This window comes from Corvus kubaryi, unplaced genomic scaffold (genome assembly GCF_017639235.1).
Source record: "Corvus kubaryi isolate FWS band 111438036 unplaced genomic scaffold, C.kubaryi_AGA036_p1.0 37387, whole genome shotgun sequence".
In the NCBI taxonomy this organism is placed as follows: Eukaryota; Metazoa; Chordata; class Aves; order Passeriformes; family Corvidae; genus Corvus; species Corvus kubaryi.
In genome coordinates, this window is record NW_024581129.1 from 4,598,100 (window position 1) to 4,613,145 (window position 15,046).

A 15,046-nucleotide genomic window follows, 5' to 3' on the forward strand; every position below is an offset into this window, starting at 1 on the left:
TTTATACAGGCAGAAAGTGGTAAGACCAGGGGCAATGGTTTCAAACTGACAGAGGGCAGGTTTAGACCAAACATTAGGAAGAAATTCTTTACTCAGAGGGTGGTCAAGCACTGAACAGGCTGCCCAGAGAGGCGGGGGATGTCCCATGCCTGGAAGTGTTCAAGGCCAGGCTGGATGGGACCCTGAGCAACCTGGGATAGTGAGTGGCATCCCTGCCCATGGCAATGGGTTGGAAGCAGATGATTTTTAAGGTCCCTTCCAGCCCAAACCATTCTGTGATTCTGTGATTCAAGCTCTCCACAGGAAGAGTATCTGAAACGGGCATATTCACATCAAGATGTTCTACAGCTTCTTCTCTTTCCTTTCACTTGTAACATTTTTTAGCTAATTGGCTCCAGAATTTATAATGCTGGTGACAGCAGCCTGGCTGTGCAAGGCAGAGGAGGTGGAGGAGGAGGGGAGGGAAGGCAGAGCAGCTGCCAAGGCTGCCGGCACCATCTCCTGTTCTCAGCAAGTTACTGCAAAGCCCCAGCCCGAGCTCGGGATGCCGATGCTCACCCGGGCAGCTCAGGGTATCTTATGCTTAGAAATATCACAAGACAACTTAGGAGGTTTTATGCAGACTCCAGAAAAAGCAGGAATCCAAATAAGAAGTGCAGCTAAAACCACCGAATTTTGAAAAGGAGAAAATTAAGCAGCCGAGGGGGGGGAAATGCAATTACAGCAGAAAAAACTGTTTCACCATTAGCATTGCACAATAAGAAGGTTTGTCAGGCACCAGTTTAGCCTACACATGTTCACATCCGTCAGCATTTCCATGATAAATCCTAATTTTCGCCATTGTTGATCACATTGAACTAAAACTTGGTATGCAAGTTTTTAGCACAGATGCTCAAATAAATTATGCACATTAGTCATTTAACTTTCAGAGCAGCAAGAGAAAGCTGCTTTTTGGGAGGGGGGTTGACTGCAATTTATGACAAGTTTTTTTTTGCCTTACACAGCTAAAAAAGACAAGCAGCTCACTTCTTGAATAAACTTTCCAAGCAGTATGTCTTTTGTAGGGATGATAAAACTTTGACAGTAGAAGAGTATTTATGACTAATTAAAAATGCCTTCCCACCACCACCAGGGATATACTTTCAGTATTTTGCTCTATACATTCACAGGCAGCCACAAAGAATATTAAACACATAATGAAAATAGCAATAAGAGCAGCCTGAAGGCAGCAGGCAGGAGAGACTATGTGATCCAGATGAGAAATTGTTCAAGAAGCAGTTAGTTATGGAGCTGAACAAAGTGTACATGCAGATATGATCAACTGATTGAGACACTCCAGGCCAGACAATCTATTTTTCAGACATAACCATATTCTGTGAAGTATTTGAACTGATACCACTTCACAGCAGGTTAAAAAATCCCATAGAATTCACTTTTACCTTGGTAAAACGTCTCAGTGTATTCTGGCTGTCCTCATCAATCTGCTCAAAATAAACAATATCAACAGTACCCCAAAGTACTTTAAAAAATCCATAGTCTTTGAAAGTCTTGTTATTACAGCAACTACAGTAGGTGTTCGAGTGAATGAGTATAAAAAGACAGAAAATTCATTCTGCATTCTGCCACCAATCTTCCTCTGGCTTCCCATGACTGCTCAGGAAAGCTATATTGCAGTTCTAGCATTACAAATTAAGAGACAAAGCTGTTAAACACAGCCTTGTTTGACTGTTGATGTGTTCTCATGAAACACTTACACAGTCCAGGAGCCACGGTCACTACGGTCATTCTAAGATACTGTATGGGAAGACACAGATGTGTATTTGGAGGAGAAAGGAACAAAAATTCTTAACAAGTATGGATATATAGGAATTAATGTGTTTTATTTGCCTTGAAAACAATGAGGTGCAGAGTAGGCAGGATACATGACCAGAGATGTTTGATTCATGAGGGGAGAACGTGAGAAACTCGTGTCACTGTACAAAGTGACTCAACACCCAGGAAAACACTCCAGAAACTAAGTCCAGACTTCTTGGGCACCATTCATCTACCTCATCCATGGAACCACCCTGGTGACTTCAGCACTGATTCCAAAGACATCACCAAACTGACAGGCCCTACTCTTTCCAACTCACATCAAATTTTTCAAGGCATACTGCCACGTTGCAGAGGCAATAAAAGACAAATCCCTAAGAACTGGAAATCTTAAAGCACTACAATTCCCAGAGCTCTATACAAAGCTTGGCAGCAGGCTGAATATGTGGTTTTACATAATACTACTGGTTTCAAAGTAGAATATTTCTGTGCTGCTGCCTACTGCACAGCTGAGATTACAATTCCTCCCTTTGTATTCATACCACAAATATAACATGGATGTGGGGCACTCTGCCCATCAGCCTCCTGTAAATCATTAATTTGATCATAGCATCCCTCTGCTAAGAAGGAGAGAATAAAAATAATAGATAATAAGTTTTGACTTCTAATTACTTCAATAATTCTAAATATCCATTCTGGTTTCTGAGAACTCTGGACTGGTATTAAGATACATCTATTTCATCTTGAATTTTTAGGAATTTTAATCTCACAAAAGTGAAAGATTTATAGTGTAGATGTGAGTCATGCACAGGAGAGATGCAAGGCACATTTCTCCTTCTCTAACTTTGTGTGCAGCTGCAAACACGGTGCCTGCTGTGCCACACACTACCAAGAACAGCCCGTGCTTCCTACCAAACTAGCTGGTTATTTTTACACATTCTTCTGGTCAATAATGCCCACTGCTACCAAGGGAATGCTGAATCAGCATCTCCAGATGAGCACTAACAAATGAAAGCCATCGTTCATTCCAGTAATAAAGAGATGCACAGACATCAGGGATGATGTTGGTAGGAACACCCAGGGTCAGTCACTACCCTGGAACAAGAAGAACGATTAAGAACAGAGTTAAATAGCTTCTACATTTTTTTAAAATCATTAGAAGTGATCAGAGCACTGAACAGATTGCTCTCACAAATTATTCTTGAATGGTCTCCCAGAAGCCCAGTCAAATAAAAGGTAAGAAACCAAGTACTAATATTTGTACTGGTTGTGCACTCTACAGTCTCCACAGAGCTCCAGGCTGGGAAGATGGTATCATTATAGCTTTGTCTATCCCCTCTAGGCTGCTTTTTTTGGCTTTTTCTACATATTTTCTTTTTAAACTGAGAGAGAATAGTTCCATGAGCTCGAGAACCAAAGTTGCCTGGTTTCCCATGGATTTCTCTCTCCAATGGTGACTCTTGACTCAAGCAGACTTCTTTCTCTCATACCAAAATCACATGAAACATGAAAAGCATGGAAACAATGCCAACAACATTACCATGGTAGTCTCAAACGCCACGAGCCTTTGGAAAGCATGGAATGGCAGAAATGATGGTGCTGCCAGGGTGTGAGGACAGAGCTCCCTCAGTGCTGCCTGATCTCCAAAGGAGCCTTCCTGACAATGGAACATTCCCAAGAGTCTGCTTGCAGGGCTCTGATCCCAGACACGACCTCAGGGCATGGCCTCAGGATGTCTCTCCTGGAGACAGAGATCTGACTCCCTTAAACTTGCTGGAATTCATTATTTTTGAGACCTCCACCATCTGCCAAGCTTGATAGAACACAACTTGCAAGTTCAAAAGTGTAGGGTAAGCACAGACAAATCTCATTTACATACACACACAAAGCACAGTAATAAGCCTCACTTCCTCAGGAAATCAGACTAAAAATGGCACAATCATGAAAAGCAAAGGTCTGGGCAAAATCCCATGTTTTTCAAATTGGAAGCATAAGTCAATGTCTTGGCTAAATTATTTTTTGCCTTCCTATTTTCTGCTAACTATATGATAGAAAAAAAAAACCAGGAAAGCTTTGTATCTACCTAATTAGAGTAATGAATAACCAGATGTTGCTCTAGAAGCTTACTGTATGAATATGTAGATTGGTCACTTAATGAGACACTATCGAGTAGCTTCTGGTGTAGAAGTGCAGAAAAGATCCATTTTGGAGAAAAGGAAAAGCAGCAACTACAGTCATTCCTTCATCATCTCACTCTGTAAAATGAATGCAGAACCTGCCAGCAGTTAGTATTGCCCTGAAGCACTGTAAATAAACATTTGTCTGGTATTAGGTACACAGACACCTCCACATATAAATCAAGGTGCAATGTGCCATATAGATGAACAAAGGAAGAAAAAAAAATCACCACCTAGTCCTATATTAGACATTAAGTGCTTCTTTTGATCACAAAATAACTCATAAAGCCTATTAAAAAGCTAGCACTTCTTTCTCTGTCAGATAAAGGACACTTCACTGTAATTAAACTTCTGTCCAACTTTCCAGAAGATTAGGGGAAGAAGTCTGACAGGCTCTATTTGTTTTTGTGACTGACACTCATTGGGACATCCAAGGAACAGAGAGGTTGGGCAAAAGATTTACAACACTTCTGAGCTAACAGCATTTATGAAGATGGACAGGTCTGGGCTTATCATCACTCATTCGTTTTTTTTTATTAAAAAAAAAATCCCTGCTGCCCAACTCTAAAGCATTTTATGTTCAGTTTGCAATCTACATTCCCTGGTCTTCGATGGTTTGGGGTTTTATTTCATTTTAAGCAACAACACACATGACAGGTTGTTTGGGTAAATCAGCTTTACATGATTTATATGAATAAAGGTGGTAAACAACCATGTCTCTTAACAGAACTTCCTGAGCACTAGCAGTAGGAAAACCCTTTTTCAAACACATTCTCTGTGTCCCTTTTCCCATATGAAACAATATGTCAAAACACATGGCTGGGTTTCTGACACGAGGTGATGTGAATAAGCCACCACCTCCAGGATCTCAACACCAGAACCAAGGATTTACTGCTCTTCCATTTTCCTTGGTGTCCTTCATCCTGCCCAGAACCAACTTCACCTTCGTGTTTCCTCGTATTTGACTTCCCACAAGACATCTCGAGGTCCAGAGTCAATATTGCACTCGGACAAAAAGAGCAGAAGCAGAAAAGGGAGGGACCACGAGTAACTATTTTCATAGTATGTCTTTCAGAAGTGCAGCAAAGCTGAAGCCATAAAGAAGCATCATTCCTTCACATGAGCCATCTCACAGGACAACATTTCAAATTCTAGAATACTTTGCCAGGATTGTTCTCGGAAATCTCTCCAGAGACTTCAAATATGCAGACAGGAAGCAGGCACAATAAATATGCAGCTTTTCACACTTTAAAAAAGTAGTGTAACTGCTACATCATTTCTCCATAAGACAAAATCTGAAGAACCACTTGGCTGCCTTTCCATATTCCAAACTACAACCACCAACACATTTCAGTGTACCACACCTACAGCAGGGGAAAAATGGGCTTTATCCAGTGGTTGCTGCATGGTTAAACTGACCCACTAATTAAACACCTTCCTTCCATCACCTCTTCCTAAACAGCAGAGCAGGTACACTTTTTGCTATCAAAGTGGCCCTGAGCAATCTTCTTTTGAGCTTTTGAACCTTTGGATTGTTATCTTTGCTCTGCAGTTAAAAAGCTCCACAACACTTCCTGCTGCTGCTGCTGCTGCAAGTGTAATTTACTCTATTTATACGACTTCTAGCAACACACTCCAAAACAGCACTGAGAGTCCATCACGCACGATTAATGGCACTTTCAGCTACATTACTCAGCCATCCTGAAGCTGCCAAGAGAAGTGAGTTTCTGCCCATGTGCTCAGTGCTAAAGTGACCCTCTCCTCTTGCCCCATGCTGACACCACAGGAAGGTTTTCTCCCCTTAGCAAAAATAGCAAGCTCTGAGGGAGTCTACACAACTCAAACGTGTAAACAATCACTGTTAAAAGAAATTGATTTAATCCTACTGCTCAGGAAATTCAGTCCTGTGGTTCTGTGTCTAAAAGCATCCAATGTGAGTGACGGAGCAAATAGGATATGCATCATCATTTGATCTCTGGGAGGCCTGGAGACACTGGCAATTGCACAGGCTACACAAAACACAGATTGCAGTGCAGATCCCCATGCAGGGAAATACCCCAGCAAAGGTGGGTTTGTAGTGACGTTGCCTCTTTGTGGTGGGATCATCTCTATTGCCTTTTTAATTACACAAACACTGGCTCTGAAAAATGCACAATAATAAATGGAAAGCAGGTCAAGAATGGAGGAATGAGAACAAGTAAATATTCTGTTTAGTGAAGCCATTCAGAAAAGGTTTTTACCAGTGTGTTCATCAGCCATAACTCCCCACTCTAGACCAACTACAGGACACTGGAAGCAGAAACACCAGCTGGCAAGTGTCTACCACAGTCACTGAACAGTGTGGGAAAGCATCACTGGGAATAAAAACCAAGATGATTGCAGTGTAAAGACAGAGAGAGAATAATCAGCTTGCAAACCCCCCACCACCTTCCAGGCACTCTCCTGCCTGTGTTTAAAAGCTTGGTGATGAACACGCACACATCCACTGCACAAAGACTCCATATCTGCCCTGTAGGGAAGAGGGCCATAGAACCCTCTGTAACACTCAAATCTCTTCTACTAAACACATTTACATTTTTGCACTGCAGCAACAGGTAAGCCAGGACTATTTGTGATTCTCTCATAAATTCAGGTGCTGACTTCTGATGATGTTTTCCTAAGCATCTGCCAATTCATTAATTTTAATGGAGAAAACTTAGCAAAGTTTTTAGGGTAGACACAAACGTTGTGGTGTTTGTACTGCACATTGCTCTGTACACACATAACCACTGACTGTATAAATCAAACATTGCACTATCACCACCAAAGACAACATATTTCAACTAAGGGCAAAAGAACCTGTGGCTGAAAAAAATAACAATAGAAAGCTGAATAAGTGCTGGCCTCCATCACTAGAGGGAGGCATGATCACATATTAAGTTACTGTAATACACAGACAATCCTGAACACAATTATGAAACAAATAAAAGAGAAGACCATCAGCTAAATCTGGAAAAGATTTATGGAAAGAAGAAAATCAGGTTTGCTTCCTTAACAACGTTTTATTTCCAAAAAGTCAAAGCTTTCTGCTGGGAACTTTCAAATCACCTGTACTGAAAGGTTTTTAAAAATTCATCTTATTGCCTTCTTTTTAAGGCAGAATAAAGTATGTGATAGAAGGAAGTCAAAATTATCAGTTTCAGAAATGACACACAGCATTGCATCAGGAAAATGTCAGAATTTTAATTTGAGCAGCTTTACAGCCCATTTAACTTGAAATCAAAAAGTAATTTTAATCATGTTTTTATTTTTAAACTAAATTGGCACAATTATATCTAGATGAACAGGCACTACCAAAAAGCTGCTTTTTCAACAGACCCATGGCCATTAATAAATTTAGAAAAAGCACTTCTCTGAGAGGTTGTGAAAAACAGCCCAAAAAAAAAAAAACCAAATCAGTAACTCGAACACTACCATCATTCTTTTATTTGATCGTTTAATCAATTGTGGATTTGAGGGTTTGCTTAGTTTATTTTTAATATACAGAATGTCTTCTTTATATTTGTGAGAGTTTTTTTTTTTTCCCCCTGTAAACTTCACAGCAAAAACCACCAAACAATTTGGCTGGCTCATTCCTGGGAATTTACACTTAGCTAACCATTTTACAAGTGACTAAACAGTTTCATTAACAGCAGCAGCACAACCAAAGCTTTTAACACCTGGCTTGAATCCTGCCCATCATTAGGAAGGCGGAGCCCAAAACAGGATCATCTCTTGAACCAAAACGCAGCTCCTACCTCAGGAGACACATCAGGAAATGCTGCCCAGGTCAAGCTAAGTGTGCCCACCCAGAGCTCAATCACACAGTATTTGACTGCTTTACATTCAGCATTTTTACACCAAAGGCTGAAATTCTCCACAGTCCTGTTGCTCAGACAAGGCAGCTATGACCCTGCAATGCAAACAGTCCAGGGCCTTTTTGAAAGGCAGAGGTATTGCTTTGAACAAGAACAGACAGAAGGCTCCTAATGTGAGGAATTAAACAGGGAGGGAAGCAGGAATATGTGCACTGAGGGTGAGAAGCACTGTCTGGCACACTGTGGAACTGTGTTCAGAAAGGCTGTGGAACCAGTGCAGTCTGGAAAGTTTAGCTCTGGCAGACAAATTCATTTCCCCATTACATATTCACTCCCACTGGAGGGCAATGGTTTAAACACCGTCATGTTTCAAACAAGCATCTCACTCCATAAACAGACTGCTCCTCTCAAAGCCTGGCAGTACTTTGCCACCAGAACTGCTAACATCCTTTTCCTCCACCATCTCTACAACTTGGTCCTTTTTAGCAGTCAAATCACAGCTCTCAGAGCCCCTACTCCCTTTCCCATACCCAGATGGGTACTTGGCACATTTTGCTTTGTGACATTCCCTTTCCAGATGAAATTGTCTGGGAAAGCAACTCACTTCCCCTTGCAAACACTGTAGCTCCTAACATAAAGCTTGATTAACTCTTCACAGCATCACCCACAGTTCTTCATCTTTTTCTTCCTGCAAGGAGTTCAGTAAGCAAAAAGCCCTTTGTCAACGAGAAAGAATAGAAGGCAGCACAGAAGGCTCCACGGAACAGCAAAGAAATACAAAGAGCTGGTCTCCCAGTTTGCAGTCCTTGTTTCCTTTCTCTGTGCTTTAACACAGCAATCTTGCTACCAGCATCCCCTCCTGGAGTCACTCACCTGTTCATGAAGGTGGAGTTCTGCTCTTTCAGGACAAGCTCCCGTTGCTGCAGGGCCACAATTTGCCTCGAGAGGTCGTCAGGTGTCCTATGCAATTAAAACAAAATAAAAACTTGTAACAAATCCTTGGTTGCAAATCTGTATTCCATATATAACCATAAAACAGGTCTCACCAAAAGCAGCCAAGGCAATTTCCTGGGGCCAAAGCTCTTGCAGTCCCTTAGAACAACACACAGCTGCAGCCTGGCCAGCTCACGTAAAATCCAAAGCCACCACAGCAAGAGGACAGGATTAGTAAGAGGGCAAGAAAAGGAGGAAATAAACGCAAATACAGACTGTACAATTCAACAACTCTGGCTACTGCTGAACATCCTCTGAGAGCGTAGAGGTTCAGGTACATCATAGGTGACTCAACAGTTCCCACAGAGTTACCAGTGTGCTGACTTCAGAGGCCCTCACACACACTCCATAGTGAGCCATGGGAGAAAAAACCCAAATCTCTCAGCTCTGGGTAACACTTCAGATGTCACTGATAATCTTTTCTTGTCAAAGAGATCAGAGACTTCTACAGACCCGCTAGCGACAACTCTGCAGGTGTCAGAAATAGGTTTATTTTTCCATCAAATCCAGTGACAAATCCTTAAAGGTAATGGAATGGGATCAAGATAGCTCCAGTCTGGCAGTTCCATCAGCAGTCTCTGCAGGAGGAAACTGTTCTTTTGGAGGCCTCTCTTAAAGTCATAAAAATAAAAATTTGTCTTGCACCATCAGAAAGGTTTTCCCACCCCAAAATAGAAGCATCTCTATCACACTTCCCAAAGGAAAGGAAGCTGAAAAGAGCATCCCTGTATGTACTGGGTACACACATCTCGTGCTCCAGCAAGATGCACCATCCACAAAGGGGAAGAGTGACCGAGACCTTGAAAGGGCTTTTCATAGGGAGCAAGTGGGAAGTCAGTTTTGTAGCAGTGAAATCTGCAGAGACACAATCTATCATGTCCCCCGAAAAGCAAGTCAAGGATCCACTGTTGCTGGCAGGTGAAACTAGGCCTGGTCAGATTCTACACTATTGAATACAGCGCTGGAATGAGGCTGCTGCCACTCCAAAAACTGAACAGGGAGAAGTGCCTCTAGCCTGATCATTGGATTCTGACTGAATCTAGGACTTAAGAAGCCCTTTCTCTGATGAAAGTATTTTTCAGCCAACTACTCACATCAATAAAAAGGCATTGCTTTTTCTCTTTAATCATCTGTCACTTCCAGTCAAGTGAAAATTAGTTAAACACTGAGTTGGTGCAGATAGGATTCAATTTTGGCAATCCCAGCTGAAAGATTCCTGCATTTCACTTCCAGAATTGCAAACCTGTACCCTTCCTCAGCAGAAAATTTTGAGGCCTCTACTACCACTTGTGTTACATCCAAGTCTTAATAGTCAATATACAATAAAACAGATGGAAGTGTTCTCCCATCAGACAGTAGAGACACAGATTGCAGCAAAGAAATCAGTCAGGACAGGACATCACATCACACTCACTAGCCAAGGGAATTATGAGGAGAAACCAAGACACAACCTGGAGACAGCTTGGCTAAAACATCTGAATATAAAATTCAGGTAGCAGAGACAAGTCAATTTTAAGCCAACATGCACCTGAATTTTCAAATGCGCTGCAGTATTAAATAACACTTTAAAGTTCTGTAGCTGAGCCTGAAGGGATCCTTAACTTGAGCAGTTCACCAGCTCTTTACTGAGGGCTACTAATGGCTGGGCATCAGAGGAAACACCCCAGGAAAATGGACTGGGCACACTTAGGCTGTTTAGCAAAACGAAGCTGTAAGCAGACACACCAATTTCCACAGGAAAAATCTTTGTGCAGTGTAATGCCAAGTCAACAAGGCTCTGAAGAATGCACTTCTAAGCCTCTAATAAATGACCTAAATATAGCAGATCTATCGTAAGGATAGTTAGTACCTCTGGCCATGTTGGGTGCCAGCCCCCAACACCAGTGTTTGGTCCCTGCATCAATGAAATAATTTCACAGATTCTTCACAGATTCCTTTTTTTTATGTACAAAAAAAGTATATCTGCCTTGATTTTTTTTCTCAGTTTTTCAGAAATTCAGACCATAATCTGTTAGGACTAAGATGAGGAACTGAAATTAATCCAATAGTAAAATGAGAGAGAACTATAAAAGCCACAGATTTCTAGTAATGATAGCTCCTGACGGATTTCCAATAAAAAATAATCATCCTCATCTGTTCAGCCATTCAAACCAACAATCAGCTCCCAATCTCAGTTCCAGCAATTGGCAGCTTTAGGTTTACACTTAGTTCTGGACGGTGTTTTATTGGCATTAGATACCTTTCATTACTTTATTTCTTCTTAAGTGGAGCAGCATAGATATACATATATACAGTCAGATATACGTAGATACACAGTCAATCCCCTGTAAAGAAAAGTTCACTTTCTGTAACACTAAATCATGTCAGGTGATGAGAGACAAAGACACCACTGCATGCACTCTGCTGCCAAACACCCTTATTGAGAGGTTTCAAAGCCTGGTTCCGAGGTCTGCACCCTACCCTGAGCACCAGCAGTTTGGCAAAAGCTGAATTTCCACAGATCCAAGTAGAGGAATGACGCTGCATGCACAATAAAATTAAATCAGAGCTTTCAATTTGATGACAATTGGTCAAGTCCCAAAGCACTGCAAACACCAACCAGCTGTAACCAGCCCTCTCATTGCATGAGTTTCTGCAAACAATGCCATGGAAAGAGAGAAATTTGTCAGCATCCCAACACACAGCAGGCATGTTCTGGCCTTGAGAGCCTTGGCTGATGTCTGTAATTTTTGCTAAGCTCTGTCCATTCCCTATGGAACAGCTGATACCAAAACCAGTATTAGAAAAGACAAGGGATCTGCTTTAAGAGGATCTTTATGACAACACAGCTTTCCAACACTACTGGAATCACCATGGCTTGTTGAGGGAAGTTTGAAACCCTGTCCTCACCCAGAGCCAGAACTCCCTTTCTGAAAAGCTGAGCACTGCCATTATGTTTGCTCTGCAAACCTGTAGGCAGCTTCCTTCTCCACGGAGTAACAGAGCCCATGGAACCACCAAAAACCCCACACCTTGTGTGCATCAGGCATGCAAAAACCTGTAAAGGGACACATGGAAGGGTCCAGTTCAGGGCCGTGTGTTACCAAAACGGATTTGTGTGCTTTGTAATCAAAGTTCACATGAACAAGTGACAAAGTGGCTTCCAAAATGCAGGAGCAAATGAAATCACTGCCTTCAGCTCCCTTCTCCTGAGTAAGGCACAAGGAGCCAAAAGCTAGAATATTCTTCCTCTGTCCCACCTTCCCATCCTGAGACCCTCTTTCCTTAAGCAAAATTCATAAAAACAAACAGCTGAATTTAAGCCCAATTTGGACAAGGTTTTCTTTTGCCCTAAACCAGCAAATTAGTCCAGCAGTTCACAGCACAGTAAGGCAGGAGGGGGACAAACCCAAAGCTCTTTGCCTTCCTTTGAAGCACAGATAATTTGAAAAGAAGCAATTAAAGAATGATGAAAATGTAAAACCATTCAAGTGAAGTGAAAAATTAACTTAATGGGATGTCCAAACAAGTCACACAATGACTTTTAGTGCCCACTGTCATACTTTTTAAACTTTTAAGGAAAATGGCTTATGTTATTTTGTATACCTTTTTTTTTAATGCACACAACTGACATTTCCTAGGATCTGGAGGAACGCTCCGTTCTTAGTTAAGGATCTATTACCATTTCAGTACAAACTGTGACAGTTACACACTGAGAATTAGCTGTCGAGGTAACATTTAAACCAAGACTGTAAGTAGATGAAAATGTTAAAGAAAAAAATTTTTAATTTATAATTTATTAGAATGTCAACTTCTTATTGCTTCTATAAAATGTTTCAAAATGCACAGCAAAGGAAGAGTTTTGATTGTAGCTAGAGATCAGACATTAAATTTTAAGTATGGAAGTGCAAGACAAAAGTAAAACTAAAGAGAAAAATAGGCACTTCATCAACTATGTTTGGAGGACTGAGTTCTTCACTGTTTTTTGTTTAATTAAATTTGATTCAAACTACCAAACTAATATCACATTTATAATACTAAATTACTCAGAATTACATATTTTTGGAACTCTGCTGAATTAATACTTCTCTTTACATTTTTAGCTCAGTATGAATATACAATGACAGATTTGGTTGTCTCAACTAAGTCATATTAAATTGAAATGGAACATTACCAGATTTTTGGCACAGTATTTTCAGTTTTACACTTAAACATAATTAACTGACAAAGACCAGAGACAGACGTTTGTATTAAAGTGTTTGTTAAGAAAATAAGGCACAGAAAGGGAAGCCACATCTGCTTCATCCTCTTCTATGAAAAACAATTTCCAGGTGTTTTTGTGGGTTTTGATTTGGGTTTTTTTTAAAGGTAATCCCCCAGAAGTACAAAATATTTATTTTGTTCCTTATCTGTTTTTGTATTGTGTATAAGGAAACATAAGAAGATTCTGAAATTCTCCTCTCCCCAAGAAGAACCTTTCCTACTTTTACAAAAATAATTTCATCTTCTTCCTAGGGAGGAAAACAACAGCATCTGAAGAACAAACAGAATGGTAACATGACAACAAGAGAAGATTTCTGGAAAAGCAGTTTAGTTGCTTTAAATATTTCTCTATGATTAGAAAGGTCATGGAATGCCTGTAATAGTCTTTTCCTGTATGCTTGAAGTGAGTCTCAAAAATCCTCTGTGTATTTGATCTCCTCAACTGCTTTAACTCCTCTATCTCTGGTTTACAGGACTCCTGTCTATCTCTGAAGCTTCACCAAGTCCAAAAGCAGCTCAGCTCCTGGAAGGACTTGCCCTGCAAGAAAGTTCAACAAATAACAATAATCACAACAGCTCACAAAGACTTCCCAGGGTACAGCAGAGAGTCCTAAGGTTTAATTTGGTCATATTAACTCTACGTTTGTTATGAGAAAGGTATAAACTGCTTAATATCACTTTCTCCTCAAAAATGCATCCCCTCCCTGGGAACATTCCTTAGCTCCCCTTCCCCTAGAGGAAAATATTGCCACTAAAATCTGGTGTCCAGACCTGGAAGTTGTGAGAGTTAACTTTCACAACAACAATTCTCCTGCAGAAAAGCCCCTTCAAGCTCCAGTCCAGCTAGTTACCCCTGTTTGTTGGTATCTCCATGCCTACATCCTCCCTTTCTACTCCTGACTACAGTAACTAATCCATATGGTCTGGAATCTCCTACACACATTAGTCACAAAGACAAATCCTCAATGTTTCCAGGCAATTAGGACACATTTAGTGCTTTGCAGCACTTTGATTAAAATGTTTTGAAGAACAGTCACAAACCTTTACTCATTCAAATGAAGGTGCCAAGACCTGTCAAACCCACAAAACTAAGGTATACCTGAGACTGTTTCTCCAACAAAGTGGCTGCTTAATATTTTATGTACAAAGTAAATGGAGGAAATCTGCAGTGTAAGTGGAAGCAATAAGCAATCTCAGCCTCAGAGGTTCCCTTCATTTAGAGAACTCTTATTTGTGTACAGATAGAATCAACAAATCCAATTGCTCTTTACCAAAGCAAATGTCCCCATTAACCACTTGAAGCAGAAGAACAACTTATTTGTAAGAAAACATTTTAAGTGTTTATAAGTGCCTTGACAATTCTAAAGACAATTGATACGTCTCTTTTGAAGCAATTGCAAAATTAGCAATTAATCCAATCAAGCCCTAATTTGAAGAGGGGAGGAAAAAAAAAGGAAGAAAACTATATTAGATTCTAGTTAATAGGCTTCTTTGGATTTTAATGAAGAAAGCTTTTTTCCTCCCAAAGTTAACAATATGGCATCGTAACAACTCCTCGTTCAAGCGCCATTTCTACTTTAAAGATATAGATAAGGGCTCAACAAGATAAAATTAATCTTTGGAAAAATAATTCACCATTGGGCAGACATTTCAACAGTTCCAACTTCTCATCCCTACCACTGCTCTAAGAGCAAGCACAGAACAGTCCACAGAAACCTGCTAAGTGACACATGCTCCACACTGGAATGGAACCTCGCAAGTGAAAGGCTTTCAGCGACCTCAAGCAGAGGGAATGTACACACAGCAGCACCAAACCTGCTGATCTGAAAGATAAAAATACTCAGCATTTGGGTTTGCCACTGCATGCTCAATCACGTGACATAATTTAAAGCTTGGAGAGGTCATGGTGAAACAAAAATTTCGCAGAGTCATCAAGAGACCTTCATTAAATGAAACCATTTTTAAGGGCAGCAATAAGGCATTCAG

The 15,046-nt window shown here is 40.7% G+C and overlaps 1 protein-coding gene across 2 annotated transcripts in view; it reads right to left on the reverse strand.

Moving 5' to 3' along the window:
* The window catches only part of MAD1L1 (mitotic arrest deficient 1 like 1), a 348,924-nt gene that overhangs the window by 303,688 nt on the left and 30,190 nt on the right, over positions 1-15,046 (reverse strand). For both annotated transcript variants that reach the window (XM_042037256.1, XM_042037260.1), the window contains one exon: positions 8,699-8,785. In XM_042037256.1, coding sequence (XP_041893190.1) covers positions 8,699-8,785 — 87 coding nt within the window. The remainder of the gene's footprint in view (positions 1-8,698; positions 8,786-15,046) is intronic.